Raw genomic sequence first — 27,681 nt, forward strand, 5'->3', positions numbered from 1 at the left:
TGTGTTTTTTTCTATAAAAAGAAATAACTTTTTTTTAAATCCTTACTTTTCTTCAAAAAACAAAAAAAAACTTTTTTCTAAAAAAATAATTTTTTTCTAAAAAAAAATAAATAAAAATAATTTTTTCTAACAAAATAATTTTTTTTCTAAAAAAAATATTTTTTTTTTCTAAAAAAATAATTTTTTTTTTTAAAAATAATTTTTTTTCTAAAAAAATAATTTTTTTTCTAAAAAAATATTTTTTTTTTAAAAAATAATTTTTTTTTAAAAAATAATTTTTTTTTAAAAAAATAATTTTTTTCAAAAGGCGAAATTAAGCAAAAAAAATCAATAAAGAGAATAAAAATTAATACATGAAAGTAATGTGTAGGGCAAAACAAATAATTCTATTAATTTTACTAAACATTAAAAAAAATAATTTTTTTTGAAAAAAATTATTTATTTTTCTTTAAAAAAATTATTTAATTCTTTCTTAAAAAAAAATTATTCCAGAAGTCAAAAAACAATATTATTTTATTTGAATACTATTTAAAAATATTTCTCATAGAGACAATAATTGCAAAATATTTTTTTTCTCATTTTTTAATATTTTGTAAGGGTTTTAAATATTTTTTTAACTAATAATAAATAAGAGAATATAATAAAGAAGATTAAAATAAATGAATGTAATGGGTTGGGCAAAATTAATAATTATATTTATTTTACTAAAGCCTAAAATAAAATTATTTTTTTTTTAAGAAAATATTTTTTTTCTAAAGAAAATAATAAAAAAATATTTTTTGTTCTAAAAAAGGACATAACTCTTTTTCTAAAAAACCTATTTTTCAAAAAAAAAAAAAAAAAAACTTTTTTTCTAAAAAAAATAACTTTAAAAAAAACTTATTTTTTAAAAAAATTACAATTTTTTTCCAAAAGGCGAAATTAAGCAAAAAAAATCAATAAAGAGAATAAAAACTAATACATGAATGTAATGTGTTGGGCAACACAAATATTCTATTAATTTTACGAAACTTTAACTGTAATTATTTTTTTTTGTTCTACAAAAATATATTTATTTTTCAAAAAAAAAAAAAAAAAAGATTTTTTTCTTAAAAAAAAAATTATTCCAGAAGTCAAAAATAATATTTTTATTTATTTTTCTTTCCCGACGATCTGAAATTGCAGTAAAATAAAAAAATAAAAAAAGGTATAAAAAACTTATAAATAAAATTATGAACAATAAAACCTCTAAGAAAAGGTCAAAAGTCGGACGGGGCCGACAATGTGCTACCCTACACCACTCTACTAACTCCCGTAACCCAAAAAGTTCATATTGGGAATTTATATGAAACAGATCACGCCAACTATGAACCTTATTTGAATGCGTCTCATGGTTTTAGAGAAGTTTAAAATTTTCGGAACTAAATCCGATTCTGAATCGATTTGCAACGAATTTGACGGAGAATTTAACCAAATGGGAAAAAACGCTTGGATATGAAAAAATGTATGCAATTTGGTCTGATTTTACATATATGGTGAGCCATAACCGTAAAATGGGGTGAAGATGTATAGCCAAGGTACAAAAAAATCTGAACCGATTTCGATAAAATTTTACAGAGGTATTTCTGAGCTGTATCTGATATCTGGTACCAAATATTATTCTTGTGGAGGGCATTTTGCCCATGTGAGGACCTTAAAACCCCCAAATCGGATGAGACATATGTATGGGAGCTATAGTTATTTCCGAACCGATTTCCACCAAATTTGATGTACTTACCTCTAGACTAAATTCGGTTGGATATGCCAAAATTCAGGTCATTCGTATTGATATTGGCCATTTGTTTCACAATTAATCTGAAATCGGAAAAAGATATATATGGAGCTATATCGAAATCTGAACCAATCTCGCTAAAATTTGACAGAGGTATTTTCGAGCTATATCTAATGCCCGGTATCAAATATCATTCTTGCGGAGTGCATATTACGCCGGTGAGGGTCTTAAAACCCCAAATCGGATGAAACATATATATGGGAGCCATAGCTATATCTGAACCGATTTTCACCAAATTTAATGTACATTAAATTCGGTAGAAGGCTAAAATTTTGCATACATGCCTAGTTTACCAGTAGGCAGGTTAAGTTCGTAAATGGGCCATTTCAGTTCACGTTTTCGTATAGCCAGCATATAACGGTACCTCCCAATATTCGGTATTTTCGTGATTTTAGCGACATTATTTAACGGAATTATTTAAAATTTTCTTATTGATGTTCGTAATGGGTACTACAGTCCAAGACAGAAAATTTTTTATACGCAGGTAAATGTCTTCGTATAGCCCCCATACAAAGGTACCTCCCAATATTCGATATTTTGATGACTGTAGCTACATTTTTCACCGGATTTATTTCAAATTTGGTATTTGAAGTTCGTTATGCATACTACGGCCTATGACAAAAATTTGTGTATGCAGGTCCAAGTCTTCGTATAGCCAGCATATAACGGTACCTCCCGATATTCGGTATTTTTAATGATTTCAGGAACATTATAAAGCGGAATTGTGTCAAATTTGGTATTTAAAGTTCGTAATGGGTACTACAGCCTATGACAGAAAATTGTCTGTGCAGGTCCAAGTCTTCGTATAGCCCCCATATAACGGTACCTCCTGATATTCGATATTTTGATGGCTGTAGCTACATTATTCACCGGAATCGTTTGAAATTTCGTACTGGAAGATCCTAATGGGTACTACAACTTATGACAAAATTGTTGGTATGCAGGTCCAAGTCTTCGTATAGTCCCCATATAACGATACCTCCCGATATTCGGTATTTTGGTGATTTTAGCGACATTATTTACTGGAATCGTTTAAAATTTGGAATTTGAAGTTCATAATGAATACCACAGCCTATGATAGAAAATTATCTGTGCTGGTCTACGTTTTCGTATAGCCCCCATATAACGATACCTCCCGATATTCGGTATTTTCGTGATTTTAGCGACATTATTTACCGGAATTATTTAAAATTTCGTATATGAAGTTCGTAATGGATACTACAGCCTATGACAGAAAATTGTCTGTGCAGGTCCAAGTCTTCGTATAGCCCCCATATAACGATACCTCCCGATAATCGGTATTTTGACGATTATAGCGACATTATTCACCGGAATTGTTTCAAATTTCGTACTGGAAGATCCTAATGGGTACTTCAGCCTATGACAAAAATGTTTGTATGCAGGTTTACGTCTTCGTATGGCCTCCATATAACCGTACCTTCCGATATTCGGTATTTTCGTGATTTTAGCGACATTATTCACCGGAATTGTTCCGAATTTGAAGTTCGTAATGGATACTACAGCCTATGACAGAAAACTGTCTGTGCAGGTCCACGTCTTCGTATAGCCCCCATATAACGATACCTCCCGATAATCGGTATTTTGATGACTGTAGCTACATTATTCACAGATTTTTTTTAAGTTTCGCATTTGAGTATTGAGATGGCTTATTACCTATGCCGGTCGATGTGGTCGTATTGACCCTAATATAACGGCCACATTCAGCATTTCTAAGATTTTAACGGAATTTATTGTTTTTGAGAATTGTCAAATTCATTCCAAATGGTGGAGGGTATTCAAATTTCGGTCCGGCCGAACTTACAGCTTTTTTACTTGTTTTTATCTCACCCTGTATATATAAATGTAAATAAAGACAAAATAAATATATACAAAAAAAATATATAAAAAAAATATCTGTTGGGCAAACTCGGTCCTCGGTTTTTGTTTTGGAATTGAACAAAAAAAAAAAAAAAAAAAAGAAATAAATAAAAAAAAATAAATAAAAAAATAAATAAATAAATAATAAAAAATAAAAATTAAATAATTTTCGGACCAGTAGCCTTGTTCTGAATCTCAATTTTTTATTTTTTTTCTGACTGAAATTTGATATTTAATCAAATAACTCAGTGAGTTCCGCTTAAAAAACTATTTTTTAAGGGGAAAATCTTAGGAAGAAACCAAAGACACATTATTGCCCTGGCTAAAGAGAACCATGACTAAAAATATAAAAAAAATCATAAAAAAATATATAAAAATAAAAAAAATGTTGTTTTTATTAAATTTTATTATATAATTCTCTAAAAAAAATTTTTACAAATTGTACTAAAAAAAAAATTTAAAAAAACTAAAAAAAAAAATTATATAAAAAAAATTATTGGTAATTTGTCATCCTTCCGATATTCCCAAATAATTATAGGTTATTTAAAATCATTTATTTAATTTACTTTAATTACTAATTTTCATTGTTCCTTAATTTAAAAAGAATTATTTTATTTCTATTTTTATTTGAAGAAAATTTATATTAATTTTTTTTTTATATTTTTAAATTTGACTTAATATTGACTTTACAAACAGTCCATATGTTCAATTTATTAATTTATTTAATTTTTTTTTACAATTTAAATGACTGCATAAATGTTCGTTTTCATAGAAGTTGTAAGAATGGTGCGATTCTTTTAATTGTTCAAATTTTTTTTAATAAAATACTATTTTTTTTTTTTCATTAAAAAATATTTATTTTCCTTTCAACTGATTTTCTGGCTTTTAAAATTTCTAAGGCATATTAAAATATTTCTATATAAATTTTAATATTTTTATTTATTATATTTTTATTTATTATATTCTTGGTTTTTTCTTATTCTACAAAGTTATTATTAATTTTTTTTTTAATTTTTAATACTCAAAATTAATTTTTATGTTGATAATTTATGTTTTTTTTTAATTTTATAAATAGTTGTTGTTTGGTTGTTGTCAGTAAAGTATTGCATTTCAAATTAGTATTGGCAGGAAATTTTCAAGTCTATTTTGGGTGCATTTTAAAAAAATAGATTTTCTAGCATTTCTTTGGTTTTGTTTGGTATCGTTTCTCGTTTCGGACTCTGCTTACATTCGCGGCTTTGACTTTTTTTTCGGAGAAATTAATTTCAACAAAAAAAAAAAAAAAAAAAAAAAAAAAAATTGAGATATACAACTCGGACTCTGCTTACTTTCGCGGCTTTTTTTTCGGGGAAATTAATTGCAAAAAAAAAAATTGAGATATACAAAAATATTTCGGAAATTTAAGCATTAAAACCGCTGAAAAATTATCGCAAAAAAAAAACATTGCAATTTGATAAAGCAAAGTCATAAAATATATAAAAATTTATAAAAAGTAAATCCAAATTCTTGTAGACCTTAGGCTGGATTTAGTACTGCAGGAAATGTGGAAAAGCACATAAAATCAGAGGATTGCTGTCGATATTCTGGTTTATGGTTTATTTTCGTACTCAACAAACTTTTATAATACATACGTCTCTTTAAAGAAGTGTGTGGCAAAAAATATTTGCAGCGCCTAAAACTATGCATCACACAACGACTTCTTCTTATGAAAACAGCTAATGGGATCTCAAGTTTGCTTAATCATGCAACATTCTATAGGAAATGTCCTTATGACAACCTGAGAGGTCAATTTTATCATTTTTTTTTTGGAATTGATTAGCTCCCAATTGAATCCAAATTCTTTGTGACGTTGGTCTGGACTTAACATTTCTGGGGATTTTGAAAATTAAATAAAATTAGGGGACAGTTTTTAATAAAAGAGGTCTAGTCTAGTATTTTGCAAATCAAATAAAATTAAAGGATAATTTCAAACGGGGTTTTATATCATATTCAAGAGCTAACAGGTCATTTTTTATAGATGTATGGGAAAAATATTATCTTAGCGCCTAAAACTATGCATCACACAACGACATGTTCTTACGAAAACAGCTGATGGCATCTCAAGTTGGTTTAATCATGCAACACTCTATTAGAAAATCCCCTATGACCGCCAGAGAGGTCAATTTAACCATTTTTTTCTTTTTTTTTTTTGGTAAATGTTCAGCTCCCAATTGAGCCTAGATTTTTGGTGACCTTGGTCTGGACTTAACATTTTTGGATATTTTTGCAAAAAATAAAATGGGAGGACAGGGGTTTTCGGTTTTATATCATCAATTTTATAGAAGTAATGGAGGAATATAATTTTAGCGCCTAAAACTAGGCATCACACAACAATTTTTTGTTACGAAAACAGCTGATAGCGTCTCAAATTTGCTTATTCATCCAACACTCTATAAAAAATTTCCCTGTGACACCCACAAAGGCCAATTTTCACAAGTTCTTTGGAAATATTCAGATCCCAATTGATTTTTGGTGACCTTGGTGTGGGCCATAGACCTTCTGGAATTTTTTAAATCAAAATAAAATTAGAGGATACTTTTAAAAGGGTTTTTTTAAATCACATTCAAAAGCTTACAGGTCAATTTTTTTTAAAAAGGTATGGGAGAAATATTATTTCAGTGCCTAAAACTATGCATCACAAAACGACTTCTTCATACGAAAACAGCTGATGGGATCTCAAGTTGGCTTAATTATGCAACACTCTATTAGAAAATCCCTTGTGACAGTCTAAGAGGTCAATTTTACCATTTTTCATTTTTGGGAAAGGTTCAGCTTCCAATTAAGCCCAGATTCTTGGTGGCCTTGGTCTGGTTTTAACATTTCTGGGGATTTTGCAAATTAAATAAAATTAGAGGAAAAAATTAGAGTGGACAATTTTTGACAAAAGGTGTCTTCGGTTTTATATCATCAATTTTATGAAAGTAATGGAGGAATATAATTTTAGCGCCTAAAACTAGGCATCACACAGCGACTTCTTCATACGAAAACAGCTGATGGGACCTCAAGTTTGCTTATTCATCAAATATCCTATTGGAAATTCCCCTGTGACAGCCAGACAGGTAAATTTTCACCAAATTTTCTGAAGTATTCAGCTCCCAATTGATCCTAGATTTTTGGTGACCTTGGTCTGGGCCTTAGACCTTCTGGTATTTTGTAAATCAATTTAAAGAAAATTATACTTTCAAACGGGTTTTTTATATCAAATTCAACAGCTTGCTATCAATTTTTTTATAAGCGAATTTTTTTTATATGGGAGAAATATTATCATAGCGCCTAAAACTAGGCATTACACAACAATTTTTTGTTAAGAAAACAGCTGATAGCGTCTCCAATTTACTAATTCATCCAACACCCTGTAGAAAATTCCCCTACGACAGCCATAGAGGCAAATTTTACAATTTTCTTCTTTTTTTTGGAAATGTTCAGCTCCCAATTAATCCAGATCATTGGTGGCCTTGGTCTAGACTTAACATTTTTGGGGATTTTGCAAATTAAATAAAATTAGAGGACAGTTTTGAAGAAAAGGGTTTTCGGTTTTATATCATCAATTTTAGAAAGCTTTTAGATCATTTTTATAAAGGTGTAGGAGGAATAAAATTTCAGCGCCTAAAACTAGGCACCACCCAACAATTGTATACTATAAAAACAGCAACATACGGTCCCAAGATTGCCTATTTTTCGCACATTTTATACCCAAGTCCACTATAACAGTCACAGAGGCCAATTCATACAATTTTTTTGTGAATTTTTAGCTTCTAAGAGAACCTGGTCTCTAAGGGAGCTAAGTTTAGACCTAAACCTACAGAATATGTTGCAAATCATGTAAAATCAGGGCCTGACCTTTCATATATTGGAATTTGTTAAGTCTTAAAATTTAAAAAAAATTATGGGTCATATTTATAGAATGTGCGAAGGGAAAATTTCGGTAACGCCTAAAACTATGCATCACACAACAACTTCTTCCTACGAAAACAGCTGATGGGGTCTCAAGTTTGGTTATTCATCCCAAAACTTATGGGAAATTCCAGTGTGACAGCCAGAGAGACCAGTTTTACCATTTTTTTTTTTTTTTTTGAAAATGTTCAGCTCCCAATTGAACCCAAGTTCTTGGAGGCCTTGGTCTGGACTTAACATTTCTTGGGAATTTTCAAATATGATAAGGTAGTTGGCTTTAGAATTCGATGACATACGAGTTTTTGGCTAAATATATTCAGCAAATATCAAAGAGTTAAGCTTAAGGAAATTTGTAATAAACGTATGTCAAGAGTATTTTTTGCCCCTAAAAGTATGCATCGGACAGTATTTTTTACCAAAACAGCTGATTGGTTCTCAAGTTCAATTATTCAGCCATTACTGAACCGAAAATAGTTCTACAGTGGTCAGGGATCACAATTCTCACAATTTTTTGAAAATTTTCGGCTTCCTACTGAACATACGCTCGCAGGGTCATTGGGCTGAATCTAACACCTCATGTAATTTTGTAAATCCTAAAATATCAGTGTTTATCATTAGTATACATAAGAGTGGTATAAGAGTATTTGGTTTGTTTCACAAATCAATATATTTATGGCCTATTTACGAAGAATATGAAAGTAAAATTATTGAACGCCTTAAAGTAGGCATCACATCATATTTTTTTTTTTCGAAACAGCTGATTGGTTCTTAAGTTTAATAATTCAGCCATTTTTGAGCCGAAAAAAGTTCTGTAGTGGTCAGGGATGGATGATATTAAAATCTTTGGAAAATCGTCAGCTTCCAAGCAAACCTAGTTTCCCGGCGACCGTTGGTTGGACCTGACACCTAAGGAATTTGTGTAAATCTTATAAAATTAGTGTATAACATTGTTTATAAGGCGGTTTCGCTTGTCTGCCAATTCAAAAAGGTGTACGGTATATTTACGAAGAGTATGAAAGTAATACTATTGTAACGCCTTAAAGTAGGCATCACTTCAAAAATGTTTATTCAAACAAATTCAATTATTCAAACATTACTAAGACGAAAAAAGTTATATTGTAGCCTGGGATGGATATTCTCAAAACCTTTTGCAAAATTTCCAGCTTGCGAGCAACTTATGTTTCCCTGGGACCTTTGGTTGGACATGGCACGTTAGGAAATATTGCGAATTGCATAGAAACTGAGCTCTTGATATATTAGTTTTTAGACATCAATGTAACTTAACAGGATTTGTAAAAAATATGCGATATATTTAAAAAAATTACTGAAGTTTTCGTAACGAGTAAAACTATGCATCACGCCACAATTTGTTTACAAAAACAGCTGATGGGATCTCAAGTTTACTCATTCTACTATTACTCAAGAGAAAAGTGTTCTATAGTGCTCATAGATGAAGTTTTCCACATTTTTTTTTTGAAAATTTTCAGATCTTAGTTGAAAATATTTCCTGCGAAACCTTTGGTAGGAAATGTTGTAAAAAAGGAAATGTTGTAAAAAAGGAAGGTATAACTTTTAATAAACGGACGTTTGTTTAACGTTCGCATTTGAATAGATATGTAGAGAATATCCGAAATATTTCAGAAAATTAGGAAATGAATTTTTTTTCGTAACGCCTAAAACTATGCACCACACCAACAATTTTCCACCCAAACAGCTGATAGAGTCTCAACTTGGGTTATTCTCTTTTCTTTCAACAAAAAAACATTCTTTAATAATCAAAGATGAAGATTAGCACAATTTTTGTTGAAATTTTTCAGTTCCCACGTGAAATTAGGTCCTCTGAAATCTTTGATTGGACCTGACACCTCAGGAAATATTGTGAACCATTAAAACCTGGGTATAACTTTTGATAAACTGGCCTTTGGATATAAATGGATGTGTAGAAAATATACGACATATTTGAGAAAGTTATGAAATTAATATTTTAATAACTATGCACCACACAACCAATTTTTTGTTTATCAAAAGATCTGATGGGGTCTCAAGTTGGATCATTCCCTTATCACTTAACTAAAAAATATTGTTTAATATTCAGAGATGAAGATTTTTTTTGAATATTTTCAGGTCAAAAATGAACTATTTCCTCCGGACACCTTGGATGGACTTACCACTCCAGGAAATGTTGTGAATCATAAGAAACAGGGTATTACATTTGATAAACGTACCTTTGGCTAGATTTCGTATATAGATAGATGTGTAGAAATATCCGAAATATTTAAGAAAAATTATGAAATGAATATTTTTTCCTAACGCCTAAAATTATGCACTGCACATCCATTTTTATATCAAAACAGCTGGTAGGGTCTCAAGTTGGGTTATCCCCTTATCTTTAAACAGAAAAATATTCTTTAGTAATCACAGATGAAGATTACCACAATTGTTTTGAAAATTTTCAGGTCCCAACTCAACTATATTTGTGAATAATGCACGACATATTTAAGAAAATTCTTGAAATAATATTTTTTTATAACGCCTAAAACTATGCACTAGTCATTCATTTTTTTTTATCCAAACAGCTGATGGGCTCTCAAGATGGGTTATTCCTTTACCATTGAACAGAAAAGTGTTCTTTAGTGATCCGAGATGAAGATTCTCACCAAATTTTGGCAATTTTCAGCTCCCAAGTTAACTTATTTTCTCGGGGACTTTTGGTGGGACCTACCACTCCAGGAAATGATGTAAATAAAAAAAATCAGAACATGATTTTTAATAAATGGACCTTTGGCTAGCCATCGTATTCAAATAAATTTTATAAATAAAAAATAAATAAATAAAAAAATATGGAACATATTTAAGAAAATTATAAAAGGAAATATTTTTAATATTTATATTCAACGCCTAGAACTATGCATCACACTACAATTTTTGTTTTCCAAACAGCTGATGGGTTCCCAAGTTCGGCTATTCTTTTATGACACACCAGAAAAGTGCTATACAGCAGCCTGAGATTAACATTCTTACAAATGTTATGGAATTTTTTGGCTGTCTTGCGACTTAGGATGTTATTCAAACACCTGGGATCTAACATATGTTATTTAGAAGCGTCCATCTTTTAATTAAAGAAATTTTTAGAAAAACTATATATTTTATTTAAGTAATAGTTTGAAGACATGTGCGGATAGCATATTTTTATTTAAGGTCTGTATGAATAGCAAATATTTTTGCAACGCCTAAAACTATGCTTTATACTTCTATTTTTATTATCAAACCAGCTGATGGGTTCTCAAATTTGATTGTTTCTCTGGCACTGAATAGCAAATTGTTCTACAGCCTCCAAAGATAAACATTACCATCAGGTTTTGGAAAATTTTCACCTGCCATGTGAGTCTAGCCCTATGGAGACCCTTGTTTGTATTCCAGACTTCTGTGGATCATTCAAGAGCAAATCAATGCTTATATATTATTTTTTTTTGGAATCTTTCCGTCTATAAAGGGAGGACTTCGGGAAAATGTATAGAATAGTAGGGTAATAGGTAATCTGTAGGTTAGAAAATAATCACAATTCGGACAGAGATGAAAATATCTACATATTTTTTCTTCTTATATCTAGAAGGTAGATTTTCATTGAGAAGGTATATTGTTGGGAAAAATGCACTGTATATTTCAAATACTGGGTCCCTTGGTCTGTTCAACAATTCGGCTGGGCTCTGTAACCCAGAGTTGCCATATTATTTACATATTTTGTTTTCGGAACGAAATATTTTTAAATTATTTTTTTATATTTTTTATTTTTCCTCTCCTCCTCCTCTTAAGCAACATAATTGACCATGATTATTTTCGGCTTCTCTTTTTTGGTTTCTTCACTTAAAAAAATTGGTGTATGTTTTTGTTTTTTCTTTTCAATTTTTCTTTACATTCAAAGCCCTAATCTAATAGTAAATCAGTTCATTTTACAATTGAAAAAAACTACAATTTTTTTTCTTCTTCATCTTCACTCTACTTAACACTACAACATCTGGGGGAAAATAATTCGCATTTACTTAGTTCAACTAGGCATTGGAATCAGATTTGCTGTTTTTTTTTTCTTTTTTTAAATTAGAAAAAAAAAACATGGCCGGGATTTACATCACAAAGGTTGTTTTTTTTTGCATTGCTGGGTGCAGAACAAAAGTGGTCAAGGTGCTGCCAGACTTGACTTAAGATGCCACTAGTTCGGAAACAGAATTAGAACGTCGTCGTTTTGTAATTTGCTTCCAGAGGCGGCGGTTCAGTGACGGTTTGTCCTGGAAAAAAAAACATAGAAAAACAAATTAAAATTAAATTCTATTGAAAATTACGTTGGGCGCCATTTTTTACTTTTTTCATGTTCTCGATTTTAATTAATAATGAAGGGTTCTCTTCTTCATATGTTAGGACTCTAATAATATTAAAATCTAAAAATTACTTGAAACTCAAAATTCAAAAAAAAAAAAAAAAAAAAAAAAAAAAATATATATATATATATATATATATATATATATATATATATATATATATATATATATATATATATATATGCATTTGAATTAAAATGGCGCCCAAGGTGTGTTCGAAATAAATTTAAAAAATTACAAGTAAAATTTGAACTATTCCGATAAAAACTTCAATAATTAAAAAAAATGGAAAAATAGTAGGTCATATTTTTGAAAGCACGTTGGGCGCCATTATCATTTTTTTCTCGTTCTCGATTTCAATTGATAATGAAGGGTCAACATCTCCACATTTACGGGCTCTATGATATATTAAAAAAACTTACAACAAAAAAAACTACATTAATTAAAAAAATGTAGGTCGTATTTTTGAAATCACGTTGGGCGCCATTATCAATTTTTTTCTCATTCTCGATTTTATTCAATAAGGAAGGGTTCCCTTCTCCATATTTTAGCACTGTAATGACATTAAAATCAAATAAATCACTCAAAAAAAAAAAAAAAAAAAAAAATATGCATTTAAATGAAAATGGCGCCCAAGGTGTGTTCGAAATAAATTTAAAAAAAATACAAATAAAATTTGAACTATTCCGATAAAAACTTCAATAATTAAAAAAAAATGGAAAAAATAGTAGGTCATATTTTTTAAAGCACGTTGGGCGCCATTTTCACTTTTTTTCTCGTTCTCGATTTCAATTAATAATGAAGGGTAAACATTTCCACATTTACGGGCTCTGTGATATATTAAAAAATTCCAACAAAAAACGTCATTAATTAAAATAAGAAGTAGGCCATATTTTTGAAATCACGTTGGGCGCCAATGTCACTTTCTTCTCGTTTTCGATTTATTTAAGAATGAAGGAACAACATTTCCACATTTATAAGCTCTAATGATATATTAAAATCCAAATAATTCTCGGAACTTAAAAAATTATACATTTTAATAAAAATGGCGCCCAATGTGTGTTCGAAACCAAAATACAAATAATATTAATCAAATTTGAATTATTTACAAAAAAAAAAAAATAAATAAATAAATAAAATAATAATAAATAAAAAAACAAGTAAAAAAGCTGTAAATTCGGCCGGGCCGAACTTTGAATACCCTCCATCATTTGGTACAAATTTGGCAATTTTCAAAATAATTAAAATCCCATAAAAATTCTGTTAAAATCCTAAAAATACCGAATGTAGCCGGGTCTATACGACGACGTGGAGCTGCATACGCAACTTTTGTCATAAGCCTGCACAGATAATGTTCTGTCACAGACTGTAGTATCCATTACGAACTTCAAATACCAATTTTGAAACAATTCCGGTAAATAATGTCGCTAAAATCAACAAAATACCGAATATCGGGAGGTATCGTTATATGGGGGCTATATGAAGACCTAGACCTCCAAAGACAATTTTCTGTCTTAGGCTGTAGTATCTATTACAAACATCAAATACCAAATTTAAAACAATTCGGGTGAATAATGTGGCTAAAATCATAAATATATCGAATATCGGGGGGTACCATTATATGGGGGCCATACGAAGACGTGGACCTACATGGCCCATTTTCTGTCCCATTATGTAGTATGCATTACGAACTTCAAATACCAAATTTGAAACAATTCCGGTAAATAATGTCGCTAAAATCATTAAAATACCGAATATCGGGGGGTACCATTATATGGGGGCTATATGAAGACGTGGACCTGCACAGATAATTTTCTCTCATAGGCTGTAGTATCCATTACGAACTCCAAATACCAAATTTGAAACAATTCCGTTGAATAATGACACTAAAATCATCAAAATACCGAATATACGGGGGAACCGTTATGTGGGGGCTATACGAAGCCGTGCACCTACAAGGCCCATTTTCTGTTTTATGCTGTAGTATCTATTACGAACTTCATATACTAAATTTGAAACAATTCCGGTGAATAATGTCGCTAATATCATTAAAATACCGAATATCGGTGGGGGGGGGGGGTCCGTTATAGGGGGGCTATACGAAGACGTGGACCTATATAGCCCGTTTTAAATACCAAAAGTCCTGCAGACATAATATACATTTGAGTAAAGTTTTATTAATCTACTTCAATTCGTTCGGAAGCTAGAGTGATTTCAACAGAATATGTATATTAATAAGTTTGAATATGTCACCCCTTCCAGGATGATAGTGAACCCTTGGCCAACATTATTATGTGAGAATTTCGATCTAATTCCTCTGCTTTGGGCGCCAGTTTGAATATTTCAATTTTCCATTTTTCCCGATTTTTTTTTTAAATTTTCTAATGTTCTCTTCAACTTGAAGTTTTTTTCATTTTCCGCCAACATTTTTATACCCTCCACCTTGGAAAGGAGGGTATATTAACTTTGTCATTCCGTTTGTAACATCCCTAAATATTCGTTTTAGACCCCACAAAGTATATATATTCATAATCAGCATAAAATTCTAAGTCGATTTAACGATGTCCGTCTGTCTGTCTGTCTGTCTGTTGAAATCACGATACAGCCCACATTATTTGACGTAGAGCTCCAAAATTTAGCAGAGCTATTTGCATTGTGTCTAGGATGGTTGGTATTGAAAATGAGATATATCGGTCCACGTTCTGGTATAGTCCCCATATAACGGTACCTCCCGATATTCGGTAATTTGATGATTTTTGCCACATTTTTTCAGGGATTTGTTCGAAAATTGGTATTTGTTGGTCATAATTGGTTCCAGCTTCGGTGGCGAAACATTGCATGCATGGGTCCATGATTTGATATAGCCCCCATATAACGGTACCTCCCGATATTCGGTATTTTGATGGTTTTTGCCACATTTTTTCACTGATTTGTCTTAAAATTGGTATTTGTGGGTCATAATGGGTTCCAGCTCCGGTGGCGAAACATTGTAATTATAGGTCCACGTTTTGGTATAGCCCCCATATAACGGTACCTCCCCATAATCGGCATTTTAATGGTTTTTGCCACATTTCTTCTAATGTTTCTTTTACCCTAAGGTGGAGGGTATTAAAAGTTTGGCCCGGCCGAACTTAATGTTTTTTTTACTTGTTTTTAATTCATTTTATTTTTTTATGCCAGGTTCATATGCATTTTTTAAATATCGGAACCCAAGTTGGGCGCCACTTATATTTTTTTTTTCATTTTGCCCTAACATTTTTCTTAAATTCATTCTATTGATCGACACTTTTATGCCAGGTTCATATGAATTTTTTAAATATCGGAGCCCACGTTGGACGCCATTTATATTAAATATCTATCTTTTATAGATTTTTTCCCCTATCCTTAAAGCCTATCTTTAAATATTTTGTCTAAATAGCCGTTATTACGTTGGGCGCCACAATTAAAATTGATGCTTTTTTTTTTAAATTCGTGCAAAAAATTTTTTGAAGGCAATGGGACTAAGTCCTTAGGTTTTTTTAATTTTCAAACCCACGTTGGGCGCCAACCTTACATTATTTCCACTCCAAAAATTTTTCCACCCATCTTTTCATCTTCCTATTATTGGCGTCTATTTTCTAATATTTTGTTTAAACAGCCATTCTTACGTTGGGCGCCACAATTTCATCAATTTCATGTTTACTTTTTTTTGAATTCGTGCAAAAAAATAAAAAAAAATAAGGCAATGGGACTAAGTTCTTAGTTTTTTTTTTTTAATTTTCAAACTCACGTTTTTTCCAATCCAAAAATTTTTCCACCCATCTTTTCATCTTCCTATCATTGGCGTCTATTTTCTAATATTTTGTTTAAATGGCCGTTCTTACGTTGGGCGCCACAATTCAATGTAATGCTTTCTTTTTTTTGAATTCGTGGGAAAAAAAAATTTAAGGCAATGGGACTAAGTTCTTAGGTTTTTTTTTTTAATTTTCAAACCCACGTTGGGCGCCAACCTTACAATTTTTCCCACTCCAGAAAATTTTCCACCCATCTTTTCATTTCCCTATCATTTGAAGCCTATTTTCTAATATTTTATTTAAATTGCCGCTCTTACGTTGGGCGCCACTTTTCATATGAATGATCTTCACTTCCTCTCTCTCCCCCTCTTCTTCACACTCCCTCTCTCGCCCCCTCTTCCTCACTCTGGCCCCCTCTTCCTCACTCTTCCTCTCTCTCCCCCTCTTCTTCACTCTCCCCCTCTTCTTCTCTTCCACACTCTCGCCCCCTCTTCCTCAAACTTCCTCTCTCTCCCCCTCTTCCTCACTCTTCCTCTCTCTCCCCCTCTTCCTTTCTCTCCCCCTCTTCCTCTCTCTCCCCCTCTTCCTCACTCTTCCTCTCTCTCCCTCCCTCTCTCTCTCGCCCCTTCTTCCTCACTCTCTCTCCCCATCTCCTTCTCTCTCCCCCTCTCTCTCTCCCTCTCTCTCCCCCTCTCTCTCTCTCTCCCTCTCTCACTTCTACTTACATTATCCTTGCGTGGCGACATCGGTGTCTGCTTGTGCTGAGGCGTGCTACTAGAATTGGAATCATTAAGCGAGGTTTGTGAGTTATTGGCGCTCGGGGGTATTTCGGAATTGCGACGTTTTATGAAATTTATTCTGAAATGAAATTTTCAATTTTTAATAAAAATGCTCTCCTTTAAAAATAGTCTATGGCACTCACAACTTATTAGCCTTGCCCGTTTCCATGAGAGCCGTCTCATCGCGACTTATTTTACGCTGGCGACTATGGCTCTTTTTCGCCGTGCTACCACTGCCACTGCCCAGCTCCTCACTCGCACCGGCCATCGAAGTAGTACTCGTCGTCCTCGTCAGAGGATTGTTCAATGAACTGCTGCCGGTCGCTGTTATTGTTGTTGTGCTGGCCATTATGCGCGTCGACGTCATCGTCATCGTCGTCGTCGTCCTGACTCGTGAGCCACTCCTCAATTGAGACATGCAGTATATCTTCTCGCGTCTCGCTAAGATTTCGAGATCGCTTAGCTTGTTGTCGTCTTTGCTGTTTGCGTCGCTGGCGTTCACGTCTCTGTTTCGATCCGCAAATGCAAAATTGCTCCATGTATTTCGATTTGGCTGCAGGTGTTGTTGAACGTCGGCGACACGTACCGAACCAGCGAAGGGCATTGACGAGGCCGCCGGAATTGTTGTGGTCGTCGTGGGAGGCATGGGAATGCCGGTGGTGGGGGTGATTGCACTGCCGTTGTTGTTGTTGCTGTTGAGATGAGGTCGTGGCCTGCGATTCACTGTGGGCGTATCCATCTTCGAGTTTCGCTGTTGAGAGTACGATATGACAGCCTCTTTTGGTTGAACCCGATTCATGGCCGAGCGATTCAATAAATCTCTGCCCGTCAGACGATGAAATGTTGAGAGGTCGTGCCTGAAAAAAAAAAACACCAGAAATGATTTCCAATTCCGAATTGTTCAGTTCACTCCACTTACACCAGAATAGTTGTTAGATCTGGCCCAGGATCGTAGCTTATCAAATCTTCGTCCCCCATTATATCCTGATTGAGGGCCAAACGCATCTCTAGGCGAGGACTTAAGGCCGAACCAACTGCTGCGGGCTGTGCACAGGTCGATGTGGAATCTTTTGCGTGTCCGTCCGGTGAGCGTTGCATCTCCATTTGCAGTTCCTGGTCCAAATCTCGTGATGTCATTGTCGTTGTCGTCGTGGCGGCTGTTGTTGTTGTTGTGGTCGTCACCGGTTTGCGTTCGGGTTTCATGGGACATTTCGCCCTCATCTTCGAAGCTGTTGTTGATGATGTGCAGTGTGGCCGATTGGTTTTGCTGCTGCTGGTGCTGCTGTTGTCCATTAAACTGAGCAGTGAGGTCTCGATTATTGTTGATGATAGTCGTTGTTGTGATTCCGCCGCTGCCGGCAGCTGCTGCGGCGTTGCTTGGCCTGTTGGAGGTTTCATTGAGTCGCATGTGCTGCGGCTTTTGTTGTTTGCGGAATAGTTTCTGGTAACGCAGGCATCCTCCACCTTGGAATTTTTCGGTGTCGCTGTCGTCATCTTCGTCTTGGTCGTCGTCGTCGTTGTGCTCGTCATCGTTGCAGTGTGTTGAGGTGCGGGTGTATTTGCCACGGTGGGTGTAGCATGGCTGGCGACGCAGGCGTCGACGCCTCTGACACCCACCGAAGAGCCAGTGTCAGCAAAAACGCCAGATTTTCGTTGAGGTTGGGGCTGAAGGGAAGGGAAAGAGAGGGGGGAGAGAGGGTGAAAGAGAGAGAGATAGAGAGAAAAAAGAAAAATTTTGTGGGCTTTAAAAATCCGGAGTTTCTTTGATTTGGTCGCCAAAAACTGATTTTTGAGAGAGTTGAAATTTTTCCGAAATTTTTGTGGGGGAGGTACTAGAAGGGCCGGGCCAATATCTACCATCTTTACACCAGATTTTGGGTTAATAAAAATATTAAGAAGTGTGAAATTTGAGGACAATCGGACACTTATTTCAAATTTTATGAGAATTGTAATTTTTCGAAAATTTTTCTGGGGGAGGTACCAGTAGGTCTGGGCCAATATCTACCATCTTCACACCAGGTCTTGTTTTAACAAAAATATTCGGAAGTGTGAAATTTGAAGACAATCGGACTCTTATTTCAAATTTTATGAGAGTTACAATTATTCGAAATTTTGACCCTTAGTATGTCGGGAGGTACCAGGAGGTCTGGACCTATATCTACCATCTCCACACCAGGTCTTGTGTTAACAAAAATATTCGGAAGTGTGAAATTTGAGGACAATCGGACACTTATTTAATTTTTTTAAGAATTACTCAAAATTTTGACCCGTTGACCCGAGGGAGGTACTACAAGGATATACCTATATACCCCATCTTCAGACCAGATTGGGCTCTAACAAAAATATTCGGAAGTGTGAAATTTGAGGACAATCGGACTCTTATTTAAAATTTTATGAGAGTTGTAATTTTTTTTTCCGATATTTTTGTGGGGGAGGTACCAGCAGGGCTGGGCCAATATCTACCATCTTCACACCAGATTTTGGGTTAACAAAAAAAATCGGAAGTGTGAAATTTGAGGACAATCGAACTGTTATTTCCAATTTTTTAAAGAATTTTTCAAAATTTTTACACTTTGACCCGGGGAGGTACCACAAGGATATACCGATATATCCCAAAAATATTGGGATTTGCAACATTTGAAGATAATTGGACTCGGTCTTCAAATTTTTTAAGAGTTGTAATTTTTCAAAATTTTTTCTGGGGGAGGTACCAGAAGAAGTGGGTCGATATCTCCAACCTTTAAACCAGAGGTAACGATTGGGCGCCACTTACGCTGTTTCGAGTTTCACTTGAATTCCGAAACCTTTTTTTTTTTTTGAAATACTCACCGCTTTTGTTGTTGTTATTGCTGTTGTTTTTGTATCCGTTCCACTTGTCTTGAGATTTGTTTGAGTCAATAAGAGACGACGTGGCGGCGGTGGAGGTGGTGTAAATTTCGCTGGTCGTGGCAAGGTTTTCGCTTCGGTCTTCGGGGCCGCCGGCGCCAATTCCACTTGTGTTGGCGCTGGCATTTTGGCGTCGTTCGCGTTCTCGGTAATGACGTTCCCGCTGCTGGTTGTTGTAGATGCCGACCAGACTGCCGGACTCGGTGTTGTCGGTGTTGTTGAGGCCATCGTAGAACAGGTCCCCGTTGCCATTGTGGCTGTGACTGTGACTGCGACTGTTGTCATCGCTGTCATCATTGCTGTAGCTGTTGTTGTTGTTGTTATTGTTGTTGTCATAACATTCGTCATCTTCGTCCAGCAGGTTGCGGCTTCGACTTTGGCTATAACGTTGTCGGCTGCTATAGCCATCATCGGCTCCATAGTAGCCGCTGTTGGTATAGCCACGCTGCTGGTCATACGCTGATCCAAGAGGTACTCGCAGGATGAGGCCTTCAGCACTGCTGGAGGCAAAACGTTTGCTCCAGCCACCGGCTTGGTCAAGGGTCGCGGACCCAAAATGGTTGTTTGCAGCTGAGGTTGACAACGTTCCTCCGTTGAGGTCAGATCCCCGTCCTCCTCCTCCTCGTAGTCCGCTGTATTCACATGATCCTCCATCTCCATCTCCTCCTCCCCGTCCTCCTCCTCCTGCTCCTCCTCGCTGGAACTTCCAGCTTCCGAATCCTCTAAATAGTGGCCATTTGTCGTTGTTTCCCCCTACCAATTTTTTTGAAATAGAATTCAACTAATCAATTCTGGTTTAAAGCAAGCGATTTTTTATGACCGAATTTTCAGGGATAGAGAGTGGGTGGTAATGGCAAGGCTGGTTTTTTTAAGGAGCAGTGTTGCCGTTTTGGATTCCAAATGGGATTTTAGAAAAATCTTTAAAATTTTTCGGCCCAGATTGAAATTTTGGAAAACTTTGGGATATTTTGTTGCCATTATTTTCTGAAGGGATTTTTTTCGGGGAAATTTTTGGGGATTTTCAGTAACAACAAAATCCCCAATGGCAACACTGCTTCTAGAGTATGTCCCAGAATTTTGGGTGAGTGTGTGTGTTTTTGTTAAGCTTTGCTTTGAAAGATTGGGACTGTTTGATATTTTTTTGTTGATTCTAAAATTTTTTCATAGATGGCGCTATCAGTTGCTTCTGATATGGATTACTTTGCAGTATTGAACGTTTTGCTATAGTTTCACTAATTTCACTACGACTTTCTAAAAATCGATGGATGGATGAATTGATGAAAAACATTTAGAACACATATATATCGAACAAGCAGATTAAAAAAATATTGAAAAATAACACACACACAGGTACACAAAATTACAAGAACGAACGAACGAAAAATAGACACATAGATTTAGAGGCAGCAAAAAACGTTTGAGAGATGGGGTGGTGTTTTTCAAAATTATTTTTTTTTTGGGATGACATGACCAAAATTTGTTGGTGATGATGTGATGATGATGAAGATGGCATTGCATGAAAGTAAAGAAAAGAAACAACACAAAGACAAGAACAAAAAGAGAGAGAAAAAAAAAAAAAAAACAGATGAGAAATCAAAGGATGAGTGCAAATAAGTTTGAAAAAAAAATATTGAAAAATATTTTGAAAAAAAAAATATTTATTTAAATAAAGGCATTGCGGGAATTTTAAAAATCGCCATTTTTGGGGTTTTTTCAAAAATCCCCATTTTTGGGGAATTTTTCAAAAATCTCCATTTTTGGGGAATTTTTAAAATTGATACAAAAATTGTATTTTGAGGTAAATATATTTGTAATTATAAAAAATTTATATAGCGCTGTGAATTTAAAAAAAAATATTGAAAATATTTTCAAAAAAAAAAAAAAAAAAAAAATCTGAATCTTCCGACTGTCGGGATTTTAAAAATTCCCGCTTTTGGGAATTTTCAGGTAAATATATTTTTGATTATAAAAAAATATACATAGCACTGTGAATTTAAAAAAAATATATATTGAAAATATTTTCTGAATATTCCGACTGTGGGGATTTTAAAAAATTCCCGCTTTAGGGGAATTTTTAAAAACAAACACAACAAATGGCATTTTTGGATAAATATTTGTAATTGGAAAATTATGAAAAGCACTGTGAAATTGAAAAAAAAATATTGAAAATATATTGAAAATATTGAAAACATTTTTAAAATTCCAATTTCCTTTCTGAAATATATTTGAAAAAAATATTTTGAAAAAAATAAATATTTATTTGAATAAAGGCATTGTGGGGATTTTAAAAATTCCCATTTTTGGGGGAATTTTTAAAATTGATATCAAAAATTTTATTTTGAGGTATATATAGCACTGTGATTTTGAAAAAAAAAAAAATATTGAAAACATTTTGAAAAAAAAAATATTGAAAAATATTTTGAAAAAAATATTTATTTGAATAAAGGCATTGTGGGGATTTTAAAAATTCCCATTTTTGGGGGAATTTTTAAAATTGATATCAAAAATTTTATTTTGAGGTATAAATAGCACTGTGAATTTGAAAAAAAAAAAGAAACAACAAATATTGAAAAATATTTTGAAAAAAAAAGTATTGAAAAATTCCCATTTTTGGGGGAATTTTTAAAATTGATATCAAAAATTTTATTTTGAGGTATACATAGCACTGTGATTTTGATAAAAAATATTGAAAATATTTAAAAACAAATATTGAATATATTTTGAAAAAAAATATTTATTTGAGGCATTGTGGGGATTTTAAAAATTCCAATTTTTGGGGATTTCTTTAAATTGTTTCCAAAAATTGTATTTTGAGGTATACATAGCACTGTGATTTTGAAAAAAAAATATTGAAAATATATTGAAAATATTTTGCAAAAAAAAAAATATATATATATATATATATATTTATTTGAATAAAGGCATTGTGGGGATTTTAAAAATTCCCGCTTTTGAAGATTAAAATTTGGGGAATTTTGAGAATTCCAATTTTGGGGAATTTTTTAAATTGATGCCAAAAAGGCAATTTATCTCAAATATTTGTGATTAAACAATTATGCAAAGCACTGTTAATGTGAAAAAAAATATTAAAAATTTTTTATCAAAAATATTTTGAAAAAATTTGCATTATGGGTATTTTAAAAATGCTTATTTTTGGGAAATTTCAAATTGATACCAAAAATGGTATTTTTGGATAATTATTTGTAATTAAAGAAATATGCTAAGCACTGTGAAGTTGAAAAAAAAAATATTGAAAATATTTTTCAAAAAATATTTTCTGAATATTCCGATTTTGGGGATTTTGAAAATTCCCACTTTTAGGGAATTTTTAGAATTAACACAACAAATGACATGTTGGGATAAATATTTGTAATTGGAAAATTATGCAAAGCACTGTGCATTTAAAAAAAATATTTATTTGAATAAAGGCATTGTAAGGATTTTTAAAATTCCCGTCTCTGGGGATTTTTTAAAATTGATACAAAACTTTGTATTTTGATTTAAATATATTTGTAATTATAAAACAAATATACATAGCACTGTGAATTTGAAAAAAAAAAGTATTGAAAATATTTTCAAAAAAAAAAAAAAAAATCTCTGAATATTCCGACTGTGGGGATTTTAAAAATTCCCGCTTATGGGGAATTTTTTAAAATTAACACAACAAATGGCATTTTGCGATAAATATTTGAAATTGGAAAATTATGCAAAGCATTGTGAATTTGAAAAAAAAATATTGAAAATATTTTGCAAAAAATAAATGTGAATATTCCGACAGTGGGGATTTTAAAAATTGATTTTTTAAATTTGAATTTTTAAAATTGATAAAATCACATTAAAAAAAAATAAAATAAAAATATTTATAGTTATAAAAAATATAGTGCTTCGTACAGTGAATTAAAAAAAATATTGAATATATTTTGCAAAAATATTAAAAATATTTTGCAAAAATATTTTGAAAAAATTGAGATTTGAAAAATTTCCGCTTTTGGGGAATTATTAAAATTAATACCAGAAACGGCATTTTTAAATAAATATATTTATATTTATAAAAAATTATACAAAGCACTGTGAATTTGCAAAAAAAAAAAAAAATATTGAAATTATTTTTAAAAAAATATTAGTGAATATTGGCATTGTGGGAATTTTGAAAATTAGCGTTTCTGGGGAATTTTTTAAATTCATACCAAAATTTGTATTTTGAGGTAAATATATTTTTAATTATAAAAAAAATACATAGCACTGTGAGTTTGAAATAAAATATTAAAAAATATTTCGCAAAAAATATTTTCTGAATATTCCGACTTTGGGGATTTTAAAAATTCCCACTTTTGGGGAATTTTGAAAAATTAACATAACAAATGGCATTTTGGGACAAATATTGTGTAATTGAAAAATTATACAAAGAACTGTGAATTTGAAAATAAATATTAAAAAATATATTGAAAATATTTTGAAAATTCCCAATTTGGGGAATTTTGAAAATTGATACCAAAAGTCGAATTTTCAGGTAAATATATTTCTTTTGATTATAAAAACAAGTGAAAAAAACTGTAAGTTCGGCCGTGCCGAATTTTGAATACCCTCCACCATTTGGAACAAATTTTGAAATTTTCAAAAAAACCCGTTAAAAATTCTGTTAAAATCTTAAAAATACCAAATGTAGCCGCCATATTAGGGTCCATACGAAGGCGTGGAACTGCACATACAACTTTCTGTCATAGGCTGCAGTAACCATTATGAACTTCAAATACCAAATTTGAAACAATTCCGGTGAATAATGTCGCTAAAATCATCAAAATACTGAATATCGGGAGGTATCGTTATACCAAAGGTCCTGCAGACATAATATACATTTCAGTTAAATTTTATCAATCTACTTCATTTCGTTCGGAAACTAGAGTTATTTCCACAGACGGACAGACAGACATCTCTAAATCGACATAGAACTTTATGCTGCTCAAGGATCTGTAAACTTTGTGGGGTCTAAAATGTATATTTCGAGGTGGAGGGCATAAAAGGCACTGTAAATTGCACTGTAAATTTGAAAAAAAAATATTGAAAATATTTTGAGAAAATTGAGATTGTGGTGATTTTGAAAATTCCCGTTTCTGGGGAATTTTTAAAATCGATACCAAAAATGGCATTTTTAAATAAATATATTTATAGTTATAAAAAAATATACAAAGCACTGTGAGTTTGAAAAAAAAATATTGAAAATATTTTCAAAAAATATTTGAGAATATTGTTGGCATTGTGAATTTTTTTGTCTCTGGGGAATTTTTCAATTTTTCAAATAATATTTTTGTATAAATATTTCTAATTGAAAAATAATGCAAAGCACTGTGAATTTGAAGAAAATATTGAAAATATTTTGTCAAAAAATATTTATTTGAATTTTGGAATTTGGGGAATTTTGAAAATTCCAATTTTGGGGAATTTTTAAAGTTGATACCAAAAAGGTAATTTATCTCAAATATTTGTGATTAAAAAATTATGCAAAGCACTGTGAATTTGAAAAAATAAAAATATTGAAAATATTTTTCAAAAAATATTTTGAAAAAAATTGCAAAAAATGTCCATTTTTTGGGGAATTTCAAAATTGATACCAAAAATGGTATTTTTGGATAAATATTTGTAATTAAAGAATTATGCCAAGCACTGTGAAGTTAAAAAAAAAAAAATATTGAAAATATTTTGCAAAACATATTTGTGAATTTGTGAGATTGTAGGGATTTTAAAAATTCCCGTATTTGGGGAATTTTCAAAATTGATACCAAAATGATAAATATATTTATAATTATAAAAAAATATTAAAAACACTGTGAAGAAGTTTCGATTAAAAAACTGACAACTTCTTTCAACACAAAATGCCCACGAAAATCCAAAAAAAAAAAAAAAAAAAAATAAATAAATAAAATAAAATAAAAATGGTAGAAAATGTTCTCTAAAGCATTCATTGCTTTCTTTTGGTTGCTCTTGCAGTTGCTGTTTTTGTTGTTGACATGCAATTTTTGTAATGGTGACCCACCTTTTTTAATTCTTCACTTTCCTGCTGAGTTTTTTCCTCGTCACTTTCCGTTTCCTCCTCGAATAATGGTTCTAGGCGACGTCTATTTAGGTGGTGATTATTTCGAATGCGATTTTTTATAGTTTTTTTATTTTTAATTATTTTTTTTTAATTTTGATATTTTTTGTTGTTGTGGTTGATGTTTAATAAAATGATGATAATTTTAACATGATGACGATGAATGTTGATCCCAAAAATTTACATAAAAAATTAAAGGAAATATTTTTTTTAAGAAAATGTAACTACTTTTTTTTTGTAAATATATTCGAAAATTAATTTGAAACTATTTGTTTACAAATAAATGAATGTGAAAAAATCGCTAACAGATATTATATATAAGTCTAACTATATTTTAATGAAGTTTTTCTTAGCTAAGCTAATTTGAAGCATTGATATATCGGAAGTTATAGCCTAAGATTTGACTTGAAAACTATGGGAAAATATATATAAACTATTAATATTTTTTCGATAAAGGTTCCGTATTGAAAGTAATTCTCTTAAAATTCAATAAGTTTTTTTTTAAGTTCTTTTTATCCTAGTTATTTTAAGAGAGATAATCTAGATCTAATTTAAAAAAATAACTCTAGAAAGAAATTAAAAAAAAAAAATATTTAAATAAAAATAAATAAAAATATTTTGAAAATTTATAAAAAAAAAAAAAAACAAAAAAATAAAAATGTAAAAAAATATTATTATGGGAGCTAAATTCGAGTTGGAAGGAATTTGCACAATGTAAAAAAATAATTTTAAAAATACCGAATATTTGAAAAATACTTTAAAAAAAATTAAAAAAAAAGAAAATTTATAAAAAACCAAAAAATAAAAATAAATATTATTATTATAGGAGCTAAAAAAATAATTCTAGAAAAAAATTAAAAAAAATATTTAAATAAAAATAGAAAAATATTTTGAAAATTTATATAAAAAAAAACAAAAAAGTAAAAATGTCCACTAATAAACAAACGTTGTTTTATAAAAACAACAATAAAGGGATAAAGCCTGACCATTTTGCAACAACAAAATGTAAAATATTATTATTATAGGAGCTAAATTCCAGTTGGAAGGAACTTGCACAATGTAAAATAATAATTTTAAAAATTCTGAATATTTGGAAAATACTTGTAAAAAATTAAAAAAAAAAAAATATTTTGAAAGTTTATAAAAAAGCAAAAAATAAAAATAAATATTATTTTAATAGGAGCTAAAAAAATATTTAAAGTAAAAATAAAAAAAAAAAATATTTTGAAAAATTCCAAATATTTGAAAAATACATAAAAAAAATATTTTGAAAATTTATAAAAAAGCAAAAAATTAAAATAAATATTATTTTAATAGGAGCTAAAAAACAACTCTAGAAAAAATTAAAAAAAATATTTAAAGTAAAAATTAAGAAAAATATTTTGAAAATTTATAAAAAGCAAAAATAAAAATAATAAGGCTTAATAAGGCAAAACTCAAAAATTCAGCCGAGCCTGGCTGTGAGATTTGAACCGCGGACCTTGGTGTGCAGCCAACTAGAAGTTGCCGTCTCTACGTTCAGAGCCATTAACCTGTCTTCCTAAAGCAGCACTAAAACAAGTGTATGCATTGGAAGCAATGTAGTTGTTGTGGACAAAAAATCCATCACTACAAAAACAAAAACTTTGCTGTGAAAAAGATCTGCCAATAGAACTTGAGTCGAACCTGGAGAGTTTCTAGTGTATAATTCGCATATGCTAAGTTGCAATAAGTTCGAAATATATACTACTTTCAAGAGAACGACCCTTGTAAGCCATCATCCACACCAAATATGCCTGATGAGCCGCTTAACCAACGGCGAAACGCGTCGCATAGTGGTGAGTGTGTGATAGTGTCTATCTGGCTTTCCTTTTCACTGCAAATTTCAGATCATTAAGCTCGTCTCGAAAGAGAAAACAAACACATAAAAAATAAATATTATTATAGGAGCTAAAAAAATATTTAAAGTAAAAATAAAAAAAAAAATATTTTGAAAAATTCCAAATATTTGAAAAATACATAAAAATAAAAAAAATATTTTGAAAATTTATAAAAAAGCAAAAAATTAAAATAAATATTATTTTAATAGGAGCTAAAAAATAACTCTAGAAAAAATAAAAAAAAATATTTAAAGTAAAAATAAAGAAAAATATTTTGAAAATTCATAAAAAAAGCAAAAAAA

General features: G+C 31.3%; 1 protein-coding gene across 1 annotated transcript; it reads right to left on the minus strand.

The window, feature by feature from the left end:
• Nucleotides 1-11,398: 11,398 nt before the first annotated feature.
• Nucleotides 11,399-25,554, minus strand: LOC101891610 (mucin-5AC). The gene is made up of 6 exons (XM_059128486.1): nucleotides 25,464-25,554; nucleotides 19,376-20,185; nucleotides 17,466-18,211; nucleotides 16,690-17,403; nucleotides 16,493-16,625; nucleotides 11,399-11,904 (listed from the first exon to the last, which is right to left on the minus strand). Exons 2-6 carry the CDS (start codon nucleotides 20,090-20,092, stop codon nucleotides 11,818-11,820), a joined length of 2,397 nt encoding a protein of 798 aa, XP_058984469.1. The 5' UTR covers nucleotides 20,093-20,185; nucleotides 25,464-25,554; the 3' UTR covers nucleotides 11,399-11,817.
• Nucleotides 25,555-27,681: the final 2,127 nt, after the last annotated feature.

Source organism: Musca domestica, unplaced genomic scaffold, assembly GCF_030504385.1.
Source record: "Musca domestica strain aabys unplaced genomic scaffold, Musca_domestica.polishedcontigs.V.1.1 526, whole genome shotgun sequence".
Lineage (NCBI taxonomy): Eukaryota > Metazoa > Arthropoda > Insecta > Diptera > Muscidae > Musca > Musca domestica.

Bases quoted from the DNA above. Each gene is read 5' to 3' on its own strand.
- LOC101891610 (XM_059128486.1), bottom strand. From the start codon at position 20,092: ATGGAGATGGAGGATCATGTGAATACAGCGGACTACGAGGAGGAGGAG. The intron at 17,404-17,465 runs GTAAGTGGAGTG...TTTTTTTTTCAG, and splicing joins GATCTAACAACTATTCTGGT to GCACGACCTCTCAACATTTC. The intron at 16,626-16,689 runs GTGAGTGCCATA...ATTTCATTTCAG, and splicing joins ACGGGCAAGGCTAATAAGTT to AATAAATTTCATAAAACGTC.